At 48.5% G+C, this 26,217-nt stretch overlaps 3 protein-coding genes across 3 annotated transcripts; 1 reads left to right on the top strand and 2 right to left on the bottom strand.

Annotated features, from left to right (window-relative positions):
* Positions 1-910: 910 nt before the first annotated feature.
* On the bottom strand, positions 911-11,654 carry MRAP (melanocortin 2 receptor accessory protein). The gene is given in 5 exon segments (XM_063394724.1): positions 911-3,595; positions 3,598-3,652; positions 3,655-3,682; positions 7,464-7,563; positions 11,514-11,654. Coding segments are annotated over 5 exon segments (339 nt in total). The 5' UTR covers positions 11,620-11,654; the 3' UTR covers positions 911-3,545.
* Positions 11,655-12,569: 915 nt separating this feature from the next.
* On the top strand, positions 12,570-18,944 carry LOC134549111 (protein Mis18-alpha-like). Its single transcript, XM_063394598.1, has 5 exons — positions 12,570-12,839; positions 12,930-12,996; positions 13,627-13,749; positions 14,805-14,898; positions 15,007-18,944. Exons 1-5 carry the CDS (start codon positions 12,635-12,637, stop codon positions 15,085-15,087), a joined length of 570 nt encoding a protein of 189 aa, XP_063250668.1. The 5' UTR covers positions 12,570-12,634; the 3' UTR covers positions 15,088-18,944.
* Positions 18,945-22,222: 3,278 nt separating this feature from the next.
* LOC134561550 (T-cell surface glycoprotein CD1b-3-like) lies at positions 22,223-24,539 on the bottom strand. Its single transcript, XM_063418671.1, has 6 exons — positions 24,461-24,539; positions 23,949-24,145; positions 23,448-23,712; positions 23,068-23,352; positions 22,866-22,962; positions 22,223-22,697 (listed from the first exon to the last, which is right to left on the bottom strand). The coding sequence occupies exons 1-6, from the start codon at positions 24,537-24,539 to the stop codon at positions 22,652-22,654; spliced, it is 969 nt and encodes a 322-aa protein (XP_063274741.1). The 3' UTR covers positions 22,223-22,651.
* Positions 24,540-26,217: the final 1,678 nt, after the last annotated feature.

The following is a 26,217-nucleotide window of genomic DNA, read 5'->3' as shown; positions in this document are numbered from 1 at the left end:
AGAGCTGTTCTTCACAAAACTCCTTTTCTGAGGAATGACAAGCAAAGTTTTCTATATTTTATCAATGAAACTCAACTACAAATAAAAATAAATATGCACTTTTACATCAGTACTTCAAAATACTAAAATATATCCAGCTGATTAGAGACAACTTTGGAAGAAAGAAATTGGAAATGAACCCAGACCTTTGCAATTATTTGTTCTTGTACTATATACACCCTCTAGAAACTGGATACATTAAAATTATATTTTAGCAACAGTACAGTTAGTAATTGTACTGTTGTACAATTTTTAATTCGCTGTATTCACAGAATATATAAAAACTAATTAGATTCTCAATACATTTAGATATTGGATAAAGTTCTGTGTTATATATGCAAAAATATTACTTTAATTGTTAATGCCATTATGTTGTCACAATTATTTTAGTTTGAGGAGTACTAAATTAAAACTGACTTATCAGGGATTTTATAGTCAAGAGCTGCAACTTAACCAGAAGTGAGGTAATTACAGATAGATCCCAAGCTGCGTGCTACCAGCTTATAATTAGTGTTCTTTGAACAGCAGATTATGAGACATACTAGGTTTGTTACATATGGCCATTCAGAATATCCTAGTATTAAATATAGAAGGGAATGTTATTGCTGGCACACCATGCCTGGGGGTAACTGTAGACATCATCAGATCTGAAATAAATACAGAATTTCTGCTCGTACTCATTTTTATGTATTAAAACCTGTAAAGTTTCTCATTTTTATATACAGAAAAAATACTAATTTGAATATAAATAGATTTCCAAATAAAAATATTCTATACATGGCTTTAGAATATAAGAAATTATATGGAGGCTCCTTTTGCAGGCAGGCTGTACACACGTAAACAGCATTATTAAAGCAACATGCTGCTGTCTGGACTACTGATTCATCTTGTGCCGCCTTTGGGGGTGAGAAAAATTTAATAAATAGCGGTATTTATTTGGACCCTCAGGGTCCTTCTTCTTGCTGAGCCTTTTCTCTCCCTGTTTCATCCCTCTCGTTTGTGGTGTCCTGTGTCACGGGTGTTGGTGTGCGTTTGGCCCTGCGCTGCTCTGCCCTGCTGCGTAGCCTGGGTGTAGGGGTAATAGGGCATGTCCCGGGGACTTGAAATTTGCAGTGTAGGGTGTAGTGGGAGTGTAGAGGGTATTTCTAGATGGGCACGAGATGCCTGGAGCTTTGAAGTTATCCTGCAGCCCTCTGACTTTTGTCCTAACTCTCTTTCAGGTGCAGATGGATTAAATCCATGGCAGAGCGCCCATCCTGGGTGAGGGGCGAGAATTTTGTAACTCTCCAAACCTCATTGTTTAGTAACAATGAAATCAAAAACAAAGGAAAAAAAAAACCAAAAGCAAAAGAACAACAACAACAAAAAAACCCCACAAACAAATCCCCACAACACAGAAAGGGAAAATATACCAATATTATTTTCATAAAAATAAATTCTTTCCCCCTTAGAAAACCAAGCTAATTTAATTCTGATTAATTGTGGTTCTGATGTCTTAGGTTAATGAATATAGTTTAAAATATAAACAAATAAACCCAAATTTTAAAAAACTATAAAAATAATAAAAATATAAAAAATAGAATCAAGAATATAAATAAAGACTATTTATAATAATGCATATATTATTATATTCTATATTTAATACACATAGATATTAATAGAAAGTATAAATTGTTATGATAAATATAAAAACAATAAATGTAAAGAAATAATGGAATATAGCTTAAAACAGAGGGGTTTTTTGGTTTGAATTTGGTTAGTGGCAGGGTTCCTGTAGTTGTGGTTGGGGTCTTTCGGGACGTTTATTTTAGAGGATTTTTGTTCTTTTTCGCCTCCGCTCTCTGCCTGTTGCTGCTGTGTCAGCCCCGGGCTGGGCCCCGGCGCTGCCGCCCTGCGGACACAGACCGGTACTGCAGAGGTTGAGTCGTGATCATTTAATATTTCTTGAAGGACCTGGTTGATTTCACGATACTAAAACCAGTAGGAATAGAAGACTGAGCTTGGGAATCGTGATGGTCTTCTTGGGTTTAAAAAGATCTCATGGCGTTTAAAGACATTTCTATCAGACCTGGTTTATTTTTATTACACTTTTTTAATTTAAAAAAATGCTCTGATCCATCACTGCTGCTGTGATGTGCGACAAAAGCCCATCTTCCCTCCCCTTGGAACGGGTGAGAGACGGAACTAAACCCCAGAGCATTTTCTGCTCATTGATTATACCAGAGTTTTACGGGAATTGTCTGTGAAATCTGATAAATTGTACTTGAATGTGGCCGTGAGGGTAGCTGAGCATGCCAGTCCAGATCCACAAACACACAGTGCCAGAACGAGAACCTTTGAAATGTAAACCAGAATTTATTCAATTGACTCACAACTGCGTGCTGTGCCCAGGTCCTCTGTACAAATACTGCACAGGGAAAAAACAGAACTGCACATTCCTTGTGATACGTATTGAATTTTGGGAGTGGGGTAAATAAAAATGAGATGCAAGTGAGGGAATTGCTTCTGCATGTAAATATTCTTGTCCTAAAGGAGCCATCGGCTCTGTACCAAGATTGGGATAACAATTATATTCCTTTAAAAAACCCCAAGCCCTTTAGAGGGTACATTTTGTGTCATGTAGAATTACTAGCAGGTAATAGCCGTCAGGAAATCCGTGAGCCACGCCTAGCTGAGCTGAGGCGAACCAAACCGAGCTGGGCCGAGCGCAGTCACTGCCCTGAGCTCCTGCGCGGCCCCGCGCTCCCGCCCGTGTCCGTGCACGGCCGCACCGGCAGCAGGAGAACACCGAGCGTTTAACGGGGCGGCCCCGCCCGCCCGGCGCCTCGGCCCGAGCTCAGCCGAACCGGCCCAATGGTACCGAGTTCTGGCGAGCGGCACCGAGGTCAGCCGAGCCCAACCCACTTCTGCCGAATCCAGCCCAGATGAGCCGAACCGGGGCAATTCCAGGCGTACCGAACTCAGCTCAGGCGAACCGATCGAACCCAGCCGAACCTGGACGAACCTGGACGAGCACAGCCGAACCGACCCTAGCCGAGTCCACAGCCGAATGTAGAGATTAGAAGATCCGAAATTCTGCTGAACTTGTGTTTCCTGATGTGTAAAGTGACAAAGACTCTGCTGAATTCCAGTACATGAGCAACAACAGCAGCAAAAGCTCCGCGGGAAGTTAATTTACCTCCTTGGAAGCGGCCAACATTACAAAAGACAAAGCCACTGACAGTAGGTAGGCAATATTATTTATTGTTTCCTTCCACCACTCCTTGGGGGCTTTCTTTCAAAAACATTACTGACACCTTGAACATGTCCCACAGCATTCCCAAACTTCAAACCGCTGGGATCGCACAGGATTCCAGCACATTCCGGTGGCAAGCGCTCCGTCCCGGGAGCTGCTCTGGGCGCTCTCGGGCCCGTTAATTAGCGCGCGTGCAGTCACTGCCTAATGAGCTCCTGCCAGACCTTGCGCTCCCGTTCGTGTCCGCGCTGAAAGAATGAGAAGAAGTTCTTTAGAAACAAACTGTGGGCCTGCTGATAGATAAACCCAGATAGTGAAGGTGAAAGAAGTAATGAATGGAACCATAAATTCCAGAGGAATTCCACTAATTAACACAAACTGTTACTCACTCAAGGCCGTGCTAAATTCCTGGATTTACAGAAAAAGAACAGAGACACAAAAAACAGAAGGGCTCAGGGTGGGGGGAAATGGGGGAAATGTCCATGGCCTCTCCCTTTATTCAAATAATAAAGGAATAATAAATAATAATACAATAATAAATACAGGATTCATCTGTCTCCTTTTTGGACATAGACATCTGGTGTTTGTGGTTAATTTTCCTGTCCGTGCCATGGCCGGGCCGCCCGCGGGACTCGGCAGCAGGAAAACACCGAGCGCTGCGTGTTTAACGGGAGCCGGCCCCGCCCGCCCGTGCGGCGCCTCGGCCCGGCCCGCGCCGCCCCCAGGGAGCCGAGCGGAGCTGCGGGAGCGCGGGGAGCGGCACCGAGTGCGGCCGAACCGAGCCGAACCGAGCCGAGCGGAGCTGCGGGGAGCGCAGCGAGCGGTGCCGAGTGCGGCCGAACCGAGCCGAGCTGCGGCGAGGGGCGCCGAGTGCGGCCGAGCCGAGCCGAGCCGAGCTGCGGCGAGGGGCGCCGAGTGCGGCCGAGCCGAGCCGAGCCGAGCTGCGGCGAGGGGCGCCGAGTGCGGCCGAATCGAGCCGAGCTGCGGCGAGGGGCGCCGAGTGCGGCCGAACCGAGCCGAGCCGAGCTGCGGGGAGCGCAGCGAGCGGTGCCGAGTGCGGCCGAACCGAGCCGAGTAAAAAAGCAGAAATAAACCCCCAACGTTTCATCAGGAGGCCCAGCACAGGTAGGCAGGTTTGGAATTTTCGTTGCTATGCTGCAGGTGTATTCAAGACATGTTTCCTCTTTGTTTGACAGAAGCAAGATTTAAAAAAAAAAAAATCTTACCAGAAGAGGACTTTTCTTTCCAGTCTATCAAGTAGCTAAATACCACCAGCTAGCTATCCATATTTTAATATCAGCTGTAGAACTTGCATCCCAGAGACCCAGGGCCTGTCTGACAAGAACTCTGGCCAGCTCTGTTGATTGTTAGGCACCCCTGGAACAGCAGAGAGGTTGCTGTGGAAGCGTTCCAGTGTCCCAGTACCCAAACGGACCGACCTGGTCAAGCCAGGTCACTCTTGGGTGGTGCTGCGACTGACCTTGGCCCAGCCAAAATCACACAACTAAAGCTAAGATACAACTGAAAAAGTCTTTCAAAGGACAGGGAAGCTGATTCCAGACTATGTGGGTTTGGACAAAGACAAGTACAGTGACAATGTCTGATGTCATTTTTTGAGGGAAGTGTGATTTGAAGGATAAAGGCAGCTGCATATCTATGGTTCACCATGAGGGTGGTCATGCCCCACATCCAAATACTGAATGGAGTTCCTTACTGTGAGAGATCTTTCTGGAGCCAGCAGGGGGGTCCGGAGTGCTAGATGGAGCCTCTCCAAGAGCAAGAAACATGGATGAGGAGTGAGACACATGCAGATCTTCCAGCTCTCTGGGCATCCAGCTTGGGTTTCTCTCCAACACTACACTGCCTAGTTGGAAAGTGATAGCTGGAAGATTTGTGTTGTGCATGGCTATTGGGAATGCACAGCCTCCACTGAAATGCATGAGACACCTGCAAGGAGCTTGCTCTGTCCTCGTTCCACTGTGCAAAATTCCAGCCTTGGCCAGGAACCATCTCCAGCCACAAACCCTTATTTTCCTGTATCATTTTGGATGTTAATACACATTGCTGAAGCAAATGTTAATGCTCTGCATTCCAGCAGTGTGATCATCAGCTGCCTTGGCAGGCAGATGGGTTTGAAATCATTGGTCCCATGCTGCAGACCTTTTGTCTTATTTCTGTAGGATAGTGCAGTGCTGTCAAAAGGGACTGGGACATGGATACCTCACTGCAGGGCTTGGACAGGCATCAGCCTTCCCCCTCTCCCAAACTCACCCATCAACACTGGCACCAAACCATCTGGTATTGCAGAGAAGTGTGTGGTGCAATCAGATCATGGATTCGGGTCCAGGACCTCTCCGTGTCTAAGGATTAAACTGTGGCACAAGTAAACAGAGCTTTTTTGGCCTTTTGGAAGACACTTTGACAGCGACTTGTTTCTGTGCAGATGTGCAGGTAAGAACAAGGGACTCTGCTGTGGAGGGTGGAGTGCCCTTGCCAAGAGAGTTAACCCTTGGTGTTACACAGTGCGGGGAGAGATGGGTGTGATGCACAGCCAAAATGGCATCAACACGGCATCAGAAGAGGTGGGGATTCTTCCAGGGCAGGGGGGACTTTGGCCCTCTCCCCTGCTCAGGTGAGACCCTACCTGCAGAGCTGCTGCAGTCCAGTACAAGAAATACATGGAGCTGTTGGAAGAAGCACAGAGGCCATGGAGATGCTCCCAGGGCTGGAGACCCTCAGCTCTGGAGCCAGGCTGGGAGAGCTGGCTGTGTTCACCTGGAGAAGAGAAGGCTCCGGGAGAGCTCGGAGCCCCTGCCAGGGCCTAAAAGGACTCCAGGAGAGCTGGGGAGAACTTGGGACAAGGGATGGAGGGACAGGACAGGGGGAATGGCTCCCACTGCCAGAAGGCAGGGATGGATGGGATACTGGGGAGGAATTCTTGGCTCTGAGGGTGGAGAGGCCCTGGCACAGACTGCCCAGAGAAGCTGCCTCCTCTCACCACGATGGGGGCGAGCTGGGAGAGCACATGGGGTCCTGCATGTCCCTCGGCTTGACAGAGATGGATGAGCACGAAGCGAGGAAGGTAAAAGTTCTCCAGCCTTGACCGGTGACGTGAGCGTGCATTCGTTGGGTGAGTGAATCAGGATTATAAAAGAGACACAAGGTTTCCATACAGATACTGGATGATTGTCCTGCCAAGGGCAGGGGGTGACACAGCAGAGAGGATGCCAATGCAGGGGTGCAAATTTACACTGGTGGCTTCTTTCAGGCACATCACGGGGTTTCGGGGCTGGAATTGGGAGAAGGGGAATTGAAGTGGGGCTTGAAAAACAAACAGAACTCAAGCAAAAAGGACAGGTTTTGTGTGTGACTGGGTTTAATAGTTTCTTCAGTCCTAAAATTGTTTTCTTACAGCATGCTTCAAGCTTAGAAAAATGATAAGATAGGATGGTTTCAAAGCCTAAACAAATCTCATTGAATGCTGTTCTTCATTAATAATTTCTGGGCACTTCAGGAAACATTTCTAGACTTGCCCTGTTTAGAATGGCTCCTTTGATGGGCAAAATTGAATACATGAGGGATAAATATGTGTATTATTAAGCCAAGTATTTTGCTCAGTAAGATGATGAAAAAGTGAAAAAACTTAAAAATTAATACTTTGTTTAAGTCTTCCAAACACTCTGAGATTTTCATGGACACAGACTTGTGCCAGTTTTTTAGGAACAGTAAAGTTTTGGTAACATGCCTCTGTTACCCTGCAACCTCATATCTATTTCCATGTGTGTTGTGTTGTTAGTCCGCCTCCTGCTTTGTGGGTTTTTTGGATAAACTGCCTTTTTTTATTGTTTTTGTTACCTTTTGTGAGCATGCCAGAGGCCCTAGGGTGCCAATAAAGGAGTATGAGTGCTCCTTTTGACTGCTGTTTCCCTCTGCTTGTTTGTGACCTAATCCCGAATCTCTGCCTGAGCAGAATTTTCTGCGTCCTGACCAGATAAGGAGGAGCAGTGGCCAAATGCATTCGGAGGAGCAGTGTGTCAAGGGACACTCCAACCAAATACTGATGGGAAAAGTTGCACCTCTGTGCAGTAATAAATGTCTGTCATTGCTGGATCACTTGAGGCAGTGAATGTTTCCTGCAGGTTATTTTTTCTCACCAGTATCTGCTTCCTTTCTCTCTGGTTATACTTACTTTGCTGGCGTTGATCCAGAGCAGGACATACACAGTAAAATAAGGAAAAGAAAGGTCACAAAGGCAGCCAGGCCGACCCAAAAGGCAATGACGATGGAGTCTGTGGACACAGCACAGTAATTCTGTCAAATGCATTTTGCATGGCAAAAATAAAACACACAGTAAGATGATTTATCATCTCTAGTAAAGGTGTGGCATTTGATTCATTGAGTTTCTCCTTTTAGAGAGAGGAATCTAATTGCTGATTTGTTAAAGGTCTTGGGAGCCTCCTAACAGTGTCTGGTAACAGGGATGAGGGAGGGAGTGGGAAAAGCCTCCAGACAGTGTTCTGGTGACTAGAACTGTGCAGATATTTGAATTTACACAACCACAGTGCAAGAAGCCTGCGTGGTTACTGCTCAGTCCTGCAGGATCTTTAAGGAGGGGCACTCAGGAAGGGAATTCCAGCCTTGAAAACATTTTATACCACAAAAAATAGCCAGGGAAGTTTATGGCAAAGTGCCTGTGACCCTCCCAGGACATCATCAGTGCAATGGAAGAGAATGTGCCCCTTGCCCTGTCCAGCTGCAGTGCCCCCACAACCACCATCAAACAGTGCAAGATGTTGCCTGCTTTGCCAGAAGCAAATGCTTTATTTAAGGAAGAAGAGGATTGCCAGTGCCAAGGTGTGTTCACAGCTGGTTTAGTGGGAGTGTGGGGTGGCTGAGGGAGCAGAGAGCTGCTCTTTCATGAAGGCTACAGTGCTGTGCCAATTATTGCCTGAGCCTTGGGCTCACTGAGGGAGGGGAGCAGTCCACTCCCGCCCCCACAGCACATTTCACCACTGTTTCAAAAATGCTCCTTCCTGGGATCACTGTGGTGGTGGTGGCCTTGGGAAGTTTGGGTGCTCTGCCCTGGATTCGTAGCCAATGACTCATTTTAGATGAGGTGGAAAAAGAAGGGTCACTGACTCCAGAGACAAATATTGACCAAGATAAATCTTCCCTCTGAAAGTACAGAAAACATTGTGTTCTTTGAAACAGATCCAGTATGTTTGATTGAGTGTTTCTTTGTGAAAAACTTCAGTATGTGCTGGCATCAGATTCACAAAGAGATTAAGGGAATTAGCCCAGCTCCTTTTAAACCCAAAACAGAGCTGGCCTAGCTGTACCCTTATCAGAAACCTGAGTTTCAGCTGGGCTACTGAGAAATACCAGTTGGGAGGGGCACCTGATTTTATTCTTCCTTTGCCCAGGGACATTTTGAAAAGCCCAAAGTTCTGAAATGTTCCACGCCATTGGGGTAGAAATTAAAAGTTTGGATTTACAGAATTCCCTATCAGAGGTGTTTTGGCTTAATCTTTTAAAAACAGTTTTAATACATTTCATGGAATTCACTGAATCTAAATAAATTTGCTCCAAGGCTCAGGTGGAGCTTGAACCAAAATCTCCTGGGTTTAAATTCTGCAATTAGTATTTTTTTTACCTAGAATAACATATTTTCATATTTTACCAATCTATGTAAAGTTTTCCTATTGCTAAATTTTATCATCAGCTTTTGTGCACGTGTATGTGAGTGTTTTCAAATAGCCTATTAGTTCCCGGGCCAATTAAGACTTTTCATTATTTTCATACAGAGTGGAGAGAGATGCACAACATTACAAATAGAAAGCAAGGCCATGGCTTTTAACTGGGTCTAGATTCATTTTCATGAGACAAATTCAGTCTCATAAAGTTTCAGGGACCAGCCACGTAACAGGAAAAGAAGTACAGAGATTTAGGTCTGTGTTTCACATTAAAAAAATTTTAAAAACCCAGCAGGCAAACTGAATTAGGGAACTGCAATCCCACCCCAGGGTTATGGTGACTGTACACTTCCCTTGGGCTGCCCCAGCAATGGCCCTGAGCACATGAAGCCAATAATCCCAGCAGCGGCTTCTCGGGGTGTAAGAATGGAAATATTATGCAAAGACAGGAAAACCTGCAGAGTATATTCATTGCTTGAGTGGTGCTTGTACTCAAAACAAAAAAAAAAAACTGTAACGAGCTGTGGAATTGTTTCCCCTGGTGTTTTCTTTAGAATTTGTAACTCACTGTTCTCCCACTGGTATTTGGAGAAGGAAGAATAACAGTACCAAGAGGATGCAGTTTCTATTTCTCCTAGGCTGCTGACATGGGAAAATGTCTATTTTCATGATAACATAAAAACACCTGAAAGGTGGCAGACTTCTCTACTTCTTTAGGGGGAGAGAACAAGTGGGACAAAAAAGTCAAGACAAGATCCTACCCTGCTTTTTTAATGGAAATAAGGCTGATGAGATCACTCATCAGCACATATGGGGTAATTTCCTCTGCAAAACTGTCGACAAATTAAAATTAAACTTAACAGAGGGTGGGCATTTTGTCTCGGAAGCACAGTTTCCACAAATTTCAAGAAAACAGGCAGCTGAAGAAAGAGAAATACCCTATCAATTGCCAGGGAGGGAATTGCTGTAACACCAGTGCCACCTCTGTAATGCACCAGGTAGAAATGGTAGAAAAATGTTATTAAGGAGAAAACAGAGGAAAGGTTTATTCCTGATTTTTGGGTTTTGCGATGCAAGACACATGCTAGAGACTTACATTCAGCTTAGCTAAGCAGTTTGAGGTTTCCCTGGTGGAATTTGGGGGTAATAATCTGCCCTAAGTTCAAACTTGAGAGAATCAAAGGAGCTGCTCATAACTTGCCTGGTCCCAGCAGCACCAAATGTTGCTGTACAGCATTAGAGAGATGGATTTTCTGTATGGAATGATGTGGATCTTCACACCACTTTTTTTAAGGTGTGGTGCTCTAAGTTTGGAGGCAATAAACCCTCAGCTAATCTGAATGCACAGAAAAGCTTTTCTAGAGGTGGTGCAGAGTAAGTTTCTGCTCCTTTTTCCTACTGCTGCCCAAGCAAGCGAAGGACAAGCAGCTCCTGACACTGGCTAATTCAACCTTCACCATCAGAAAGGCAGTTTCTTGCATTGCTAGTGAGAGACATGAAGATATTCTGAAGGGCCATCACATTTTCCTGGAATATGTAATAATTTCACTGTAAGAACCTTGGGAAAACAATTTTAGTCTCTGAAACCACATCTGAACAGCTGCAGCCATCTTCAGCAAACTAAACAGCAATGAGTAAAGCCTGTCACTTTGTTAATTAACTGAAGATACAACCACAGGCAGAGGCTTGACAGAAATCAAGGGGAAGCACTGCCTGCAGCATAAGTGACTCCAACACACCCTATCTGCTCTCCCCTGGTCTTTGTCAGTCCATCCACCACCCTCAGTTGATCCACGGTGATGTAGCTTGTCATTTTATCTTAGCAAAACCTAACTAGTGCAGTTACATTAGAAAAACCTTTTTTTTTTCATAAGCAGACATTAAAAGACATTGCTGTTTCACTGTGCAAAGCCAGGTGTGAAATGGAACAAGCTATTGCAAGGTGAGTTGGGTGAATGCTACTTCATATCCTTTGGAAATAAACTGCCAAGCCCAGCAGAATCAGTTTCCACAGCAGCAAAGCATTTTCACAATAATGAAAATTATTACGTTATTAGTTCAGCAGCACTAAATCAAAGGAGGAAAGGTAAAACAATGTTTGCAGCTTACTGTTCCTGGCTAGTGGCAACATACATTTCCTTTACTAAAAGTCTGAATGTTTACCAGCTGCAGTGTTAGCCTTGTCCCAAGATGAAAACACAATATTTTTATGAAAACCTCTGCTCTTTCAGTGAACTTTGGTGACAGTAGCACACAGGCAACCAGCACTCCACGCCACAGATTTGCAACTCATCAAATTTTCCCAAATGACTCAAAAAAAATCTGTCCTTGTAAACAAGAATTAGTGTCAGCAGTCTTATAGCTTCAAATACTGTAAGATAAAGCCCAGAGTGTGTGTTAGTAACTTGCCAGCCTGAAGGCAAACACCCAATTCACACAAACCATGGCATGGAATCTATTGCACGGAAACAAAACCAGGTCAGCAAGACAAGCTATGCAACATTTTCCCTATGCTAGATTAGCAACTACTATTCCACAATACTTACACTTATTAACCTTCAACTTGCTTCCATCCACCGAGATTGGATCTATGTAATCCCAGTAATATTCGTAAGACCAGAAATACTCAGAGGAGTTTGTTCTGTTAGCCATGTCAGTGGTGCCTTTTAAGCCAGCTCAGAACTCCGACCCACTGCTTTGCTTCATTGTACTTCAGTGCCCTCAGAAAGAGAATTGCACAACTGATGCCTGTGCCAATCACTCCGGGGTCCCGCAGCTCAAGGACTGCCTTGGGACTGAAAACATCTCGTGGCAACGAGTATTAATGTACAGCACAGATGTAAGAGCAGCCCTGAAAATGCAATCCTCGCCTCTTGCTGGACACTCATGTCATTTCTCGGCATGTTTTACAGAGATGGATGTCCCGTAACCTAGGGACAGGGTGGACAAGGGCCAGCTGGCTCACAACCCCTTCTCTTAGAGCAGGGCACTGTTTCTGGGAGCTCCTGAACACGGCTGGGCTGAAAAACATTGCTGAACGTGTCTGGATGGAAGGGCTGGGATCTGGGGGCCACACCAGGAGCGGCTGAGGGCACTTGGCCGATTCAGCCTGGAGGAGTCTGAGGGCAGAGCTCCCCGGGGGCTGCAGCTCCTGCCGGAGGCAGCTCCGCTCTCTGCTCCCTGGGACAGGGACAGGGCCCGGGGAACGGCTGGAGCCCTGTCTGGAGGGGTTTATGTGGGATAGCAGGGAAAGGTTCTTTCACCAGAGCGTGCTGGGCAAGGCCCGAGGCTGCCCGAGCTCCAGGAGCGTTTGGACACCGCTCCCAGGGGTGCACAGGCTGGGATTGTTGGGGGCTCTGTGCAGGGCCGGGGCTGGACTGGATGATCCTTGTGGGACCCTTCCAGCGCAGGAGGTTCTCTGAATTAGGTGTGACTTGATAAAACACTTCATATAAACAGGATGTTCTGAAATACCCAGACCCTTTGCTTTGAGTCCACGACCAAACCCGCCAGGGGCGGGGGCGGCCCTCAGCGGGGCGGGCGGGCCGCGGCCGGGACCGGAGCAGTTCCGGGGCGGGCCCGGGGCGGTGTCCGCCGTCACTGCCGCTTCCTCGGCGGGCGATTCCAAGGCGCTGTCGGGTTCGCTGCCGGCCCCTCGCGGGACGCGATGGCGCTGTGCCCGGAGCTGGAGCGCTCGCTGTCGCTGCTGGAGCCGGGCGCCGGCCGGGCCCAGCAGCAGCAGGAGCAGGAGCGGGGGGCGGACGCGGCCCCCATGCCCATGGTGTTCATGTGCGCCGGCTGCGGGCGCCCCGTGGGCGACACCTCGAGCTGGGTTTTCAATGACGAGGAGAGCGGCTGCATCCTGCTGCGCAGTGAGTACCAGCGCTGCCACCCCGCGTCCCCGCGGTCACTGCCGCCATCCCTTCTTCCTTCCTTCCCTCCCTCCCTCCCTCCCGCTGCAGGTGCGGCCGCCAGCGTCGCCGTGGACCCGGAGCGGAAGGTTTCCCAGCTCCCCGGAGAGTACGGATGGTGAGGGCCGGGCCTGGCTGGACACAGTCCCGGGGGAGTCGGGGGTTCCCGGGGAAAGCGCTGGGGACAAGCCCGGCAAAGGGCCCGGAGCGCTCGTGTGGCCCGAGAGCCCCTGGAGCACTTATCTGGGGTGGGCTGTACAAGCCGCGTATGGCCTAAGGGAGAGGGATTTCTCACAAGGACATGTAGTGATGGACAAGGGAGGCAGCTTTAGATTAAATGTCGGAAAGAAATATTCCCCTGCGAGGGTGGTAAGGCCGTGGCACAGGTTCCCCAGAGAAGCTGTGGCTGCCCCTGTGTCCCTGGAAGTGCCCAAGGCCAGGTTGGACGGGGCTTGGAACACCCTGGGATAGTGGAAGCTGTCCCTGCCCAGGGCTGGGGGTGGAATGGGGTGAGCTTGAAGGTCCGTTCCACAATTTAATGATTTTCCTGGTCTTGCTGATGTCAGTCAGCGTGAGGAGCTGATGGAAATTCAGGCTAAAAGATGAGTGCTCATAGTTTACACTGTGTGAAGCATGAATGAATGTGTAAAAAATTCTAATGCATGATTTTTTTATTTTTTTAGAAAAGGGATGGGGAGAGGTGCCTCCTTTTATTTTCTTCTGAATAAATGTTATTCCTTGCTTGCAGCATGGTACAAACCCTATTCTGCTCTGGCTGCTCCAGGACCCTTGGCAGCATATACAGGTGCACTTCAAGGCATCTCGACTACAAGAGAGATTTGTTCTGTTTCAGTGTTGACTCTGTTGAAAGGTAAGTGCAGAATGTTTATGGGTCAGCCTGCCAGCTCCACTGCACTCACCAGGCATGGCACTGAGGGTGCTCCTGTTACATCTCTGGCAAGGCTGGAGGGAGCTTCTTCTGCTGCTCTGTCCCACGGTGGTTTTCTGTATTGGTGCTGTTGGCATCCCAGTGCTCAGCTGTAGGGAACATCACCTGTGTAAGGCACATCCTAGAAAATGAACCAAAACAAAACAACCTGGCCTGCCTTTTGTGTGGGAAGTTGCATTCCAGCCCAGAAAATATCACCAGGTCCAGGGCACTGGAGGGTTCCTTCCCATTTGATCCGAAGAGTTCACAAACCAAGCACCAAAGAGGCCTGGCTGGAGCCTGTTAGGGGTCCGCATGATCAGCAGGGAGTGTGGCCAGAGGGGCTCGGGCAGGACTTGGGGTGGCTCTGCCCTGTGCTGGCCACATCTGCTCTGTCCTTGCTAAGATGGGCAAAGGCAACTCTGACAACTGAGTACGTGCTTGAGACTCTCACTCAGCTGTCTTAAAATCTGTCTAGAAAATGAAAGTGTGCTTGGGTTTAGTCGGTTTATAGCACTTCAAAGTGGTTATTAAAAACTGTATCCTCAATTAAGGCTCTGCACCAGAGTCCTTTTGTGCAGGCATTGTCCTAATAGACAGTGTTTGTTCATCTGGGCTGGTTTTAATGTCTCTGGTTTTTTCTGAAGTTCCCATTTATTTTGCTGTATTGCTGTGGATATTCCCCCTGGTACTCTGGACAGGGTTTGGAGATTTTTTTCTTCATTCCACCGCTAGAGTACTTTTTTTATTGCATGGCAGTAAAATTCTCTAAAGCACTAACCTGGCTGCAGAATGGGATTTTATTGGAGAGTGATGCTGCTTCTCCCAGCCAGCACTTCACTGGTGTTCTTGCACTGTTCTTGGTGTCTTGGTGCCATTTTTCACTGTATCCCGTATCCCCAGAATCCACGGCTGTCTCTCAGGGTTCTAAAGGAGTGCTGTGTTTGGATTTTTGGCTTCAGAGTGGGAATTGCATGATGTAACCTGTGGCATCTCAGCTATATTCTAGGCACCCTGGAAAAGCAAGCTCTCATTCATGAGGAGCCACTTACTCTTGAAAGTCGAGCTGTCTTGGAAGAGGTGCTGGGAAGGGTGAGATTTAACCTTACATCATTCTTTGTTTAAATCACTTCTGAGAAATCTTAATATGCTTCAATAGTTTCTGCAGAACAGCTTATTTCACCCAGAGCAATTCTGCAGGTGGATACGATACTCAAGGCTCTGGAGACAAGACTGACCGCTCTGGAGTCGCGGGTGGCTGCTCTGCAGAGCCAGGTGTGAGAGGAATCCGTGGGGAACTGCAGGAGAATGGGAAGGTGAAGCTTGGCCCTGTCATCCTCTGGGATCTGCGGGGACGTTGCACAGGCTGTGAAAGAGCTGAAAGCCGTGGGTGGCCTGTGCTGGGGGGAGCAGGGCTGAGCCAGGCTGTGTCCCAGCCAAGGAGCTCCTCTTATGTCCCCTCAGAGGAGACCCCCAGGGTTTTCTTTTCTTAATAAAGCCTTCTGAGCAGTCAAGCTGAAGACTTCTGGTTTAATGTAAATACTGATTTAAATTTTTATCTCTGAAAGCAACTCCTTCATCTCCTGACTTCCCTGCTATTGAGTATCTACTGAACTGGGAGTGCATTTTCCTAAGCTAATGAGAAACCTCCCCATGATTCTGTCATTTCCAAAGGAACAGCATTAATCCCTTTTCTTTTTCTTGTCTCCATAGCTTTAGCCTGACTTGTGCTCAAAGTCAGGAATGACTCAATAACTGTATGCGGTGACATGTTTGTTTGGTGGGGTTTTTTGCATGTTCAGGGCTAAAATATGATGTAAGAAAAGGCTTTTTTGGCAGCATTAGATAACTGCTTTTCCACAGTGTTGAGGATCAGTTGTTTTACAACTTCAAATGGAGGGAAACCACTCCAGGCTGATGGTGACACTCCTTTAAGCAAGACTTGGTATATGTTTGAGCAATAAATTCAGCAGGTTGTGTTAATGCTGCTCTTTTGGTTGTGTTTTGTTTTCTGTGCATTTGACTAGTTGTCTGTGTTTCTCATACAGTACATGTGTTCCACCCAGTGTTTTTCAATAAAAGTGAGCAGTTGTGGTGTAAAGCAAGAATAATCACAAATTTGGTTTGGGTTTTTTTGTTACCCAACAGTACTTAGCTTTACTACTGTGAGTTTTAAAATTTTCTCCATCAACTCGGAATGAATTTCCCTCTCTGTCATGCTGCCCATCCCCAGTTTTGGTGGTTTTTATTTTTTCTATTTCATCCTGCACCCCTCTTCCATTTCTTCCTGTGTCCTCTCTGCTGCCACTCCCTCTTTCTCCCCTGTGACAGCAGGTCTGGGGAGGGACTGCAACCCTTCTGGGGGCTGCCCCCCTTTCTTATTGCAGCAGAGTCTCTTTTTGGGGGGATCTGCACTTGGAAAGGGCTGGAATAAAGTGCCGTGCTGCTGTCCAGGGCAGCTGGACTCGTCCTGTGCCGCCTTTGGGGGTGAGGAAAAAAGGCTGAGGGGAGGGGGTGGAGACTCTGGTGTCATTTGGGGCTCTATTTGGGGCTCCCCAGGAGAGGGAGCCACGCTGCCCTGGAGGAGCGGGTGAGTGGGGAATGAGGAGGGGTCGTGCTGGGTCCCCTCCCCCAGAGCATCCCAAGACTGCCAGGAAATTCACACAGAGGGGTGAGTGTAGAATACTAAAACTTGTCAAGTTTTTTCTTTTTATAGGTATTGCCCAAGAATAGGAATAGAGTTCATCTCTAAAATAATTTGGAAAGAAACCCTCTCTCTATCCATTCTATTGGATACAGGAACATAGGAAACTCTGACCAGAGATGGGGAGTAGTTTTGACAATAATGCCATAACACTTTTATCTAGGAGTGAAACCATCACGTGCCTGGAACCATAAGAACAGATGCTGGGGCTGAGGGCAATAGAAAGGCTCTCTGGCAACTTTTGCCTCTGTTCTCTGCCTGCCCCCGAAGCGCATCGCAGCCCTGGAAGAGACATTTGTCATCCAGGTTGCCAAAATGAAGACCTGTCAAATCCCAGCTCTGCCTTGTGTTTAATGTTTCTGCTTTGTATTTATGTTATCACTAAATCAAGGAAAGGGTAAATGTGATTGGATCCCGCTATTGCAATTTGAAGGTTTTTTATAGGCTGGTGTGTTTATGTTGTCTGTTTCCACTCCAAGCTTGACTTTCCCCTCCTTTTTCGATGTCTGCTGCATTGGGAGTCCCAAGGAGGGCTGGGTTCCTCAGCAGGGGCTTTAGGAGTTCCCGGCACATTCATTCCCTGGGAATTGCCCAGCTGGAACGGGAATGTGGTGTTATCTATGTGGTTTTAATAGAATATTACATTCTTTGGTGTTGTATGGTGTTTTATGTTTTGGTATTTATTTTATGTCATTTGGGTTTAGAGTGAAGATAACTTAATGGATTGATTTGTTTGTATTTGAGGTAGAATTAAGTAGCTTTTTTAAACAGACTTCTGAAACGTATTATTGGGGGTTTGTTTTTGTTTATTGTATGGAAGGGTTCAGATTGGTAAGGCCAGCTTGCCTGGTGGAGCTTTGGGTGTTTTGTTAAATGCAGTTTTTCATTTTTAAAATTTTTCTCTGTTCAGTGGTTTTAAGGTGGGGTTTGATCTTTCACTGGGTAGTTTTACTCTGTTTGGACATGAGATGTGACAAGGGATGTGGTCTATTGATTTCATGTTATGCTTCTTAATGGAGGTGTTGATCAGGTTGTGTTTGATTGGAGTTTTGTTGATTTTTTTTTTGGTGGGCTGTTCTGTATTTCAAGGAAATGTTTTCTAAGATTTACATTGGTGTCATGGGCTGTAGCCTGAGGTAGAGGGCAGGTTTTTATTGATTTAGTGGTGGCTTTTATTATGGTGAGTATGTAGTGTTGGTTTTGGTGGGTCTGAGGTAGTTCATTTGTTAGGATTTATTAATATTTTTAATGGTTTCTTGTATTATAGGGGTTTATTTATTTAGCTTGATTGCAGTATGTTCTATAGTTATAGATAATGTGGGAGGTATTGTTTATGGTTCAATTGATCTTTTAATTTGGGTGTATTTAGAGGTGGCATTTTTTGTTTGGATGGTTTGAGGCATTATGGGGTTATTGAGTTAGGAATTTATTTTTTGGTGTTGTTATTTAAAGTTTATTTCTGTTATTTTTATTTTTGTAGTTTGAATTGTTTGTTGTTTGGGTGGTTTATATTACTTTTATTTTTGGGAACGTGGGTATTGATATGGTGGATTTTTTAGGTATTTTTTTGGGGGTAGCGATGCTTCTTTTTTAGTAGTCTAGATTTTTTCATGTTGTTCATTAGTTTGGCTAATTTTATAGAGTATTGGTTATTATTTTTTCACTCAGTGTAGGGATAGAGGGTTTTTTTAGTCACGTTTAGGGTCAGTTGTACAGTTTTGAGTTTAGTAAGTTGGTTCATGTTTTTTACTATTTTTATGATTGGTTATGTGGGGTTCTCTATGGTTGTTTTTCATTTTTGTTTCATTTTTAGGAGAGGAGTTGTCAGCGAAAAGAGTGCAGTGGGATTTGTTTGCTGGCATTTGGTTGTATGGTGGAGTTTTTTAGTTTGCATTTGTTTTAAGGTTTTTCGTAATGAGATTGAAGTTTTTAATTTTTGGCTGATTTGTGATTGTTTTAAAGATTTTAGGGAGATGTCGATTTTTCCTCCGAAAGCGCTGTATGGAGAGGGTAATTTATTTGTTTTATGTGATATTGGTGGCAACAAAGAAGTTAACAAATTACATCCATGTCCACTGTATGTTAGAAAAGCCTCTGTATTTTCTGCTACATTAAAAAAACTGAACAGAAAAAGCTGTAAACATTCTGGGGCCAATTTTTGCCTTTTTTTCCCCGGACAGGACTCAACCTACCCATTTACAGGATCAGCAGCTTATCAGGTGAAGTCAGGTGTATTTCAGAGATAACAGTAAAACAAAGTAGTTGTTTAATTTTGTAACTCTCCAAACCTCACTGTTTAGTAACAAAGAAATCAAAAACAAAGCAAACAAATAAACAAACAAAACAAATCCCCCAAACACCCTTGCCCAAAAGAACACAGAAAGAGAAAATATACCGATATTATTTCAATAAATATAAATTCTTTCCCCCTAAGAAAACCAGGCAAATTTAATTCTGGTTAATTGTGGTTCTGATGTGTTAGGTTAATGAAGTCCAATAGTTTAAAATATAAATTAAGAAACATGAATTGAAAAAAATAAATACATAAAAACATAATTAAAGAGAAATATAAAATATGAAAAATAATATCAAGAATATATATACTATATAAATATTGTGTGTATTGCTGTGATTTACTATGTATTATATAGATAGATATGACTAGAAAAAATAAATGTAATAATAAATATTACATAAATGTAAAGAAATCATGGAATAGAGCATAAAACAGAGGGGTTTTTTGGTTTGAATTTGCCTGGTGGCAGGGGTTGTGTTTGAAGCGGTGGCCGGGTGTCTTTCGGGGCGTTTCTTTCGGGGGTTTCTGTGCCCGTTCTCTCCGGGGGTCCCTGTCTGCGGGTCCCGACACAGCGCGGGGCTGCAGCTCTGCCCTGCAAACCAGGGGCGGCCACACGGGAGATGCTCCGGGAGGAGGAACAAAACCTCCTCAGGCTTCACACCCGGCTCTGCCAGGCCAGCAGCGCCTCGGCTGCGCTCTCCAGGCTGGCTTTCCCTGACTCCCCCTCCCCACCAATATTACATTGTCCCATCCCTGTTCTTGTGAGATGCATCAGCACCAATGCTGGTGACGATGGCTTTTGGATTTCGAACCTGACTGGAGAAAGGTGACCTCTATCCTCTCAACCCCTACACCGGGAGAAGGGATACTTTGGGTCACCCCCCTCCCACTCCTGTCACCTCCAGCTCAGGCTGCTCCTGCATCGCTTACCTAATTCTGGGCATGGGGCTCCCCAGAGGAGCTGACAAGCTGTTCCACCTAGTCCCAAGCTGTAGGACACTGCTGGGGAGCCCCAACTCTGCCCTAAACACCTGGGGTGGGCCTGGCAACTCCCCTTTCCTTCCCACCAGGTTTGGTGAGGAATCCAGTCCCCCTCCCCAGGAGGCCCCTGTGCATGGGAACAGCAATGGTGGGAGCCCTGCCCCGGCTCTGTCCCCACGGGCACCAGTGTCCAGTGCTGGAGGGATCACGGCGTGACCAGAGTCACCCTGTCCTACACACTGTCCCCACTGGACTGCTCCTCCTGGCTCCTCCACTCAACCTGCAGTTTCTGTTTGCCTTTTTTGGGTGGTTCCTGCACAGGGGGTGAAGGCTGAACCAAAACCACAGCCAAGGGCGAGTGTGAGGGGTGCACCTTGCTACCATCCAAACACTGAATACTTTTACTTCCATGGAGCTGTCCCAGAGAGAAGTAGTGATGCTGTGGTGGCCTGGCAGGCCCAGAAATGACACCAACTTCCCCAGCAGCATGACACAGGGGATGTCCAGCTATGCCACCACAAGGTCGACGTCCCTCCCTCTAGTCCTAGACCCGGAGGAGAGTGTTTGGCTGTCAGGATGGCAAAGCGCAGCCATGGGGCAGCCAGGGAGGGAAGAGACAAGGGGGCTTTTGTCTCTGCAGTCCTGTGAGGTGATCACTTGTCCCCATGGTCTCCCCGGAGACGACTGCTGGTCACTTTGTGCTGAGCAGCAGAGAGGCCACTCACAGCCCTCTGTCCGATGTAGCTGCATACGACACTACCGGTGCCTGAGTCGCTCATAGGACAGGACCAGGCACCTGGCTTGTGTGGGTGGTCACAATGTGTTCAGCCCCCTTGGAAATTCCTTCAGTTGTCTCCCACTGATGCAGTGGATCTGCTTTAAAGTTCTGCTTCAGCCCTTCTACTTCTCTGTTGAATGTGCTTCTCAAGTTTGGAGTTCTTTTCACTTCCTTTTTTTGGTCACAACCTCTTCCTCCTTCATATTATCAGTTCTCTGACCTGAAAATGACCCAAGGGGACAGGGGCCTGTCGGTCCACGCAGACCATTGGTCCTCAGAGTCCTCTCAAATCACCATGGTCCTCAGAGTCACCCCCAGATTACCACTGGTCCCCACAGTTCCCTCAGATGACCTTGGTCCTTACAGTCCTCTCGAGTGATTACTGATCCTCACTTTGCCCCGCCCTAGAGGACTATCGGAATTTGAAATGCTCATGTGACCCCACAGGTGACATTGGTCCTTGCAGTCTCCCTGAGGTGAAGGCTGCAACCCCCCAGGCTGTGTCTGGGTGAGTTGGGGTGGGGTGGCCGGGGATGCAGTGCCTCGGGGGGCTGTACTGGGTGGGTGGGTGAGCAGCAGCATCCGCCGCACTGGGCTGTGGTGAGGTGCCCTAGGAACCCTCTAAAAATGCCTGGGTGGGGTGTGTTATTGTAAATACCTTAGGGGACATGAGCAAACACTTGCAGACCCCCCCTGGTACCAGGTGTTTGTGGGTGTGCTGCTGTAGGGTCTCTTGGGAGATCATTTCACATGAACAGCTTTCCTCAACATGTTTCCTCAGTGGTGGCACCTGCTCTCAGGTCTGCCTGGTCCCGTGGCTGCTGCAGGATGTCCCACTCTGCCTGGGGGAGGAATTGCCCCGTTTGCCCTGTGGGTGCTGAGCCTGCAGAGAGGCACGGCCACGCCTGAGAGTTTCATCTGTCTGTCCCCATTCGGCAGGGGCCGGGAGAAGCTTGGGGTCACTCCTCTTGCAGCGAAGTCCTTGAGTCCTGTGATGCCCGCAGGTGACTCTGGCTGCTAGGGAATTGCAGTCCCCCCCCAGCATTGGGGTTTCCAGGTTCTGGCCAGGGGAGAACGAGCACTGTTGGATTTGTGGTGGATATGGCCACAAGCCAGCCAGGTTTTCTGGCTCGCACTTGGCTGCCAGACTTATCCTGGGAAACTTTCTCGGAAGTTGTCAGTGAAACCAAACCTTTTGAAGCAACATGTTCAAGTTGATTGGGAGCATGAACTACATGCTTTCCTCTGTGTGTGTGAACTCTGCTATCTTTGATGGAACGGGCTTCTTTTTTCTCCTTTATTAGGAGCCTTGGGGTCACTTTACCCCCATGTGCACAGTTGCTTGTTTCCATGCAATATGTGAGAACATGTTCATATATGCACAGGCACACATGTACTGTTTTTTCCCCATGCCTTGGTGCTTTCTGCAATTAGTGCCAATAATTTGGCGGTGTTTCAGCTTCCATATAGGGCTGATCAAAACCCCTCCAAGTCCAATCAGCTGCTAAGGAAAGGCACATGACCTTAGTAAAAATATGAATGGTTTATTTCCATTTCATACTCATCTGCAGCTCCCACACATTTCACCAGAGTTTCAGTGTTACTCAGCACTTTTTAAAGCCATTCCTGGCCAGGTTCTGTTAGTCTGTGTGGAACTGTTCAGTCTCAGCACAATTATTTCTGCAATATGGTTAATAAAGGCAATTTTTAGGAAAAAATATACCAGTTGAAGGAGACAGCTTTCCAGCTTCTGACAAAACCGTTACTGAAGTAGAACCAGAAGAATTTGCCACTGGGCATTGAGGTGCCCTAGAGCATCAGTAGGTGGACTGGCCAGTGCCACAAGCTAAGAGATGATCATGTGTAACAAATGAGAAGGTCTCAGAATGAATTTGTGTCTGTTTAGAAAGTTCAAGTGCATCAACAGCTCAGGTTTCTCTTGCCAGGTTTCTCTTGTGCATCTCTGAATCGAGTTAAGTCTTGCAACTGGCAACACCTAAAACTTAGTTGAAGCAGAAAAAGTTGCTGTGAAGGCAGTGGGAGGGAATTGGGACTGTTGGCTCCCTGCTGAACTAAGCTCCTTTGCTCAGGATGGAGTTCCTGGACTTTGATTCCTCCATTGCCTGGTGCTTCTGAAATGAGAGAAGGACAGCTGGATGCTCCATGGCAGAGACCTTGTGGGAGTGCAGACAGAATCTGTCAAGGCCAAAGCCGGATCTTTGCTGCTCGGTGCAGAAATCCCCTGGGTGTTTCCTCCCCTCCTCTCTCACTGCCGCTCCATGGGGCAGGGAGGGACTCACCTTTGTCTCCACACCCAAAGCACCACCACGGCAGCCATGGCCACGGCTGCAAGCAGCCCGGCCACGAGCCCTGTGATCAGCACCACTTCGGAGTTCCCTGGGAAACATAAGGAGGAGCTGCCATGAACTTTCTGGGTTTTGCTCCATCGTGTGGGGCAGGGTGGCTCAGGACCCCCATCTCCTCCCCGAGGGTGACACCTACCCCATGGGATGAGGAGGCTGCGGGTGCCCAGGCTGTGGTGGCGCACACGGCAGACGTAGCTGTGCCCGTCCCGGGGGGCCACGGCCAGGACGCTGCGGAGCTGGTAGGTGAGGTCAGCGTTGGGCAGGATGGGGCTGGTGTTGAGCGCCGGCCCCGGAGGCACCTCCTGGCCATCCCGCAGCCAGGCCACGCTGATGGGACGCGGGTAGAAGCCAGTGACGTGGCAAACGAGCAGCAGCTGGCCTAGGCTGGGGCCGCGGGCGAAGACCGTGGCCACAGGCAGCTCTGGGGAATGGGAGCAGAGGGGTGGGGCAGGCCCCGGTGGGGCACGGCTGGGCCCTGGTGTGGGGGTGGCTGTTGCAGGGTCAGGGTGGTCTCACCTTGTCTCTCCACAGCTGCCCTCCCATACTGCAGGAGCATCTTCATCTCATCGACACAAGTATCATTGAGGATCATTTCCACCATGTCGATAAAGGCAGTGTAGTTCTGAAGAAGTGCCTTGACATACCGTGACAACGTGGTGTCCTGGGAGAAGGTCCAGGTGGGATTCTTTGTGTCGAAGCTGAGGAAATCCTGACCATTGTAACCCATGTAGGCAAAGGCCTGGGAGGTTCTGTTGGGGTGCAGTATGCAGCCTCCCATGGCCTGAAACACAAAGGGGTCTGGTGGAGCAGAGAGGAGACAGAGGTTGCATGAGGGGCTGGGATTGCCTTCCTGCAGCCATGGTCAGTGTCTCCTATACAGCACCAGCACTGTCAGATCCTTCCCCACCTCCCAGCTGCTTTTCAGAAAGGGGATGCAGTGAAGACTGGGTACTCACAGGGGACATCCATTTGCATGGCCCCTTCATTGACCATATGGTTGAACTCTTGCGAACAGACCTTAACCATGTTCTCAATGGTGTCCCAGTGAGGTTGGGGCAGGGCTGAGAGCAACCAGGGCTGGCAGAAGTGGATGGACCATGTGCGTTTATCAAGAGAACCAAGTTTGATGTCTTCCAGCAGGCCCAGCCCCTCCGTGTCCACAAACGAGGTGTTCTGGAAGGTGGAGGTCTGGAGCAGCCGGAGAGTGAAGGTCCCTGCATGAGACAAGGCTTGACAGGGAGGAGATGGGACTGGGAGAAGAGGGCTGAGGAAAGTGGAGGAGCTGAGGGATGGGTCCTTGAGGTTGCAGGGATCCCTGGGCCCCCCATAAGCCCCTTTCAGCCTTTGCAGCCCCAGTTCCCATCCCCTGCCCCCACCTGGGGTGGCTGCATCCCTGCTGAGGAGGAGGTGTGGAGCCAGGGGACAAGGAGGAGGGAGGAAGCAGTGCCCAGGGTGGGTGGGGAGCAGGAAGCCTCTCTCCTATGGAGTCCCATGGAGGTAGATGTGTATGAGCCAGGGGTCCAACTTACCCTCCAGGTCTGCCCATGTCCCAGAGAGGAGGAAGAGGTAGAGGAGGAGGGAGAGCAGGCAACAGCAAGGGGACTGCATAGTTCCAGCAGGGAGGCCCCGAGTGTGCAGCAGTGGGTGCAGCAGCAGCAAGAACAGACTGTTGGGAGATGTGGCCGCAGTTGTCTCCTCAGGCTGGCTCTGCCTGGGCAGCACTGCTGGTGCCAATGGCCCTGGCAGCCAATGGGGCTGGCACTGAGGTTTAGGGGAGGGCTCTGAGGTTCCCACATGGAGTGAGCTGTGGCATCCTGAGTTTCCCTGTGAGTGCTGGGGAATTTGATTGTGAGCAAGGTCATTTCATTGCACGCAGGAGCAGTCCCTCATGGCTGCAGCAGCAGCACCTTGACAATCAGGGTGATGTGGGTGAGCTGAGTCCTCTGTTCTACCCCGTCAGGTGGACGTGTCACTTGGCCATGTGCTGCATCCATTGCCCTGGCAGGAATGTCCCTTGCTTGTGCCTGGCATACCTGGCCCTACGTAGAACACACATTGCCACCTGCTCTGAGCTGCCAGCTGGGTTCATAACAACACGGCTGTTTTTCCCCCAGGGCAGGCAAGCCCTATTCCCACCACAGGGCCTCATGCCTGGCCTCTCTGTGCCCCCAGGCTGTGCACTGGTCCCATGCCTCTTTCTCACCTCCCAGCCATCCCACAGCCAGGCCACTCTGATGGGCCACAGGTACATGAGCCAGTGATGTGGCAAGCCTGCAGGAGAGCTGGGCCATGGCCTTGGAAAGTTCTGAGAGGTAAGAGAGTGAAGGAGAAAAGCTGATGGTAATATCCCTTGACCCCTCAGCACTGCTGGTATCATCCTGAGGAAGGGACTTCCCAGAGTTGAGGTGATGAGCACTTCCAGCCCAGACCACAGCTGTGGGGTCAGGGATGGCTGCAGGAACAGCTGGAGGGAGCAGTCCTCCAGGAGCTCTTCTTGGGGTGCAAGAAGTGAAGGGACTAGAGCAGCTATAGCATGGTGGTCCCCAAGGGGAAAGATGGGCTGCAGGGCCTGGAAAGGGCTATTTCCCTCTGACAGTCATCAGACTCCTGGGGCAGTGGCAGTTGGCTGGACAGGATCTTCAAGCTGGGAAGGGACCCCACCATCAAGCCCATTCCAGGGAGCTGCACTGGATATGCAGCTTTCCCCTTTCCACAGAGCTGTATCCATGCCATGGGGCCTGCAAGCTGCCTCTCTGCTTACCTGCACCCCACCGTTTAGGGGAGCCTGAACTCTGCCCTAAACACCCCCACAGGGGAGGGCCTGAGGATCGGCTGCAGCCTGGCACCTCCCCTTTCCTTCCCACCAGCTTTGGTGATGAACCCAGTCCTCCTCTCCAAGAGGCCCCTGTGCATGGAGCAGAAATGGTGGGAGTCATCCCCCTGCCCTGTTCAAACTGGCAGCAATGTCCAGTGCTGGAGGGACAATGTGGGGACCAGAGCCAGCCTCACCCCACAATGTCCTGTATCCACTGCTCCTCCCTCCTGCAGTTTCTCTCCCCTTTTCCTGGCAGTGCCCATGTTGAGGGCAAAGGCAGAGCTGAAACCACAGCCTTGGGCAGGCCTGAGGTGGGGTGCCCTGGTAACAACCAAACACAGCAGGGGCAGAGCTATCCATGTATCAAGGTATGTGACCCTTCCAAGCACAGCTGGGACCAGGTGTCACCGCTCCATGTCACCATTTCTGGTGTCTCCAGCTGTAGGGACATGGGGAAGGCCCACATGGAGC

The sequence above is a fragment of the Prinia subflava genome, chromosome 1 (genome assembly GCF_021018805.1).
Source record: "Prinia subflava isolate CZ2003 ecotype Zambia chromosome 1, Cam_Psub_1.2, whole genome shotgun sequence".
Taxonomy (NCBI): Eukaryota; Metazoa; Chordata; class Aves; order Passeriformes; family Cisticolidae; genus Prinia; species Prinia subflava.
The sequence above is the reverse complement of the archived record's forward strand: the minus strand, read 5'-3'. Positions and strand labels throughout refer to the sequence as shown.

Coding starts and splice junctions, on each gene's coding strand:
- LOC134549111 (XM_063394598.1), top strand. CDS start 12,635: ATGGCGCTGTGCCCGGAGCTGGAGCGCTCGCTGTCGCTGCTGGAGCCG. Junction 12,840..12,929: donor CGGCTGCATCCTGCTGCGCA/GTGAGTACCAGC, acceptor CTCCCGCTGCAG/GTGCGGCCGCCAGCGTCGCC. Junction 13,750..14,804: donor AGTGTTGACTCTGTTGAAAG/GTAAGTGCAGAA, acceptor GTGGCATCTCAG/CTATATTCTAGGCACCCTGG.
- LOC134561550 (XM_063418671.1), bottom strand. CDS start 24,539: ATGCAGTCCCCTTGCTGTTGCCTGCTCTCCCTCCTCCTCTACCTCTTC. Junction 24,146..24,460: donor GACATGGGCAGACCTGGAGG/GTAAGTTGGACC, acceptor TGTCTCATGCAG/GGACCTTCACTCTCCGGCTG. Junction 22,963..23,067: donor CAGCCTCCTCATCCCATGGG/GTAGGTGTCACC, acceptor TATGTTTCCCAG/GGAACTCCGAAGTGGTGCTG.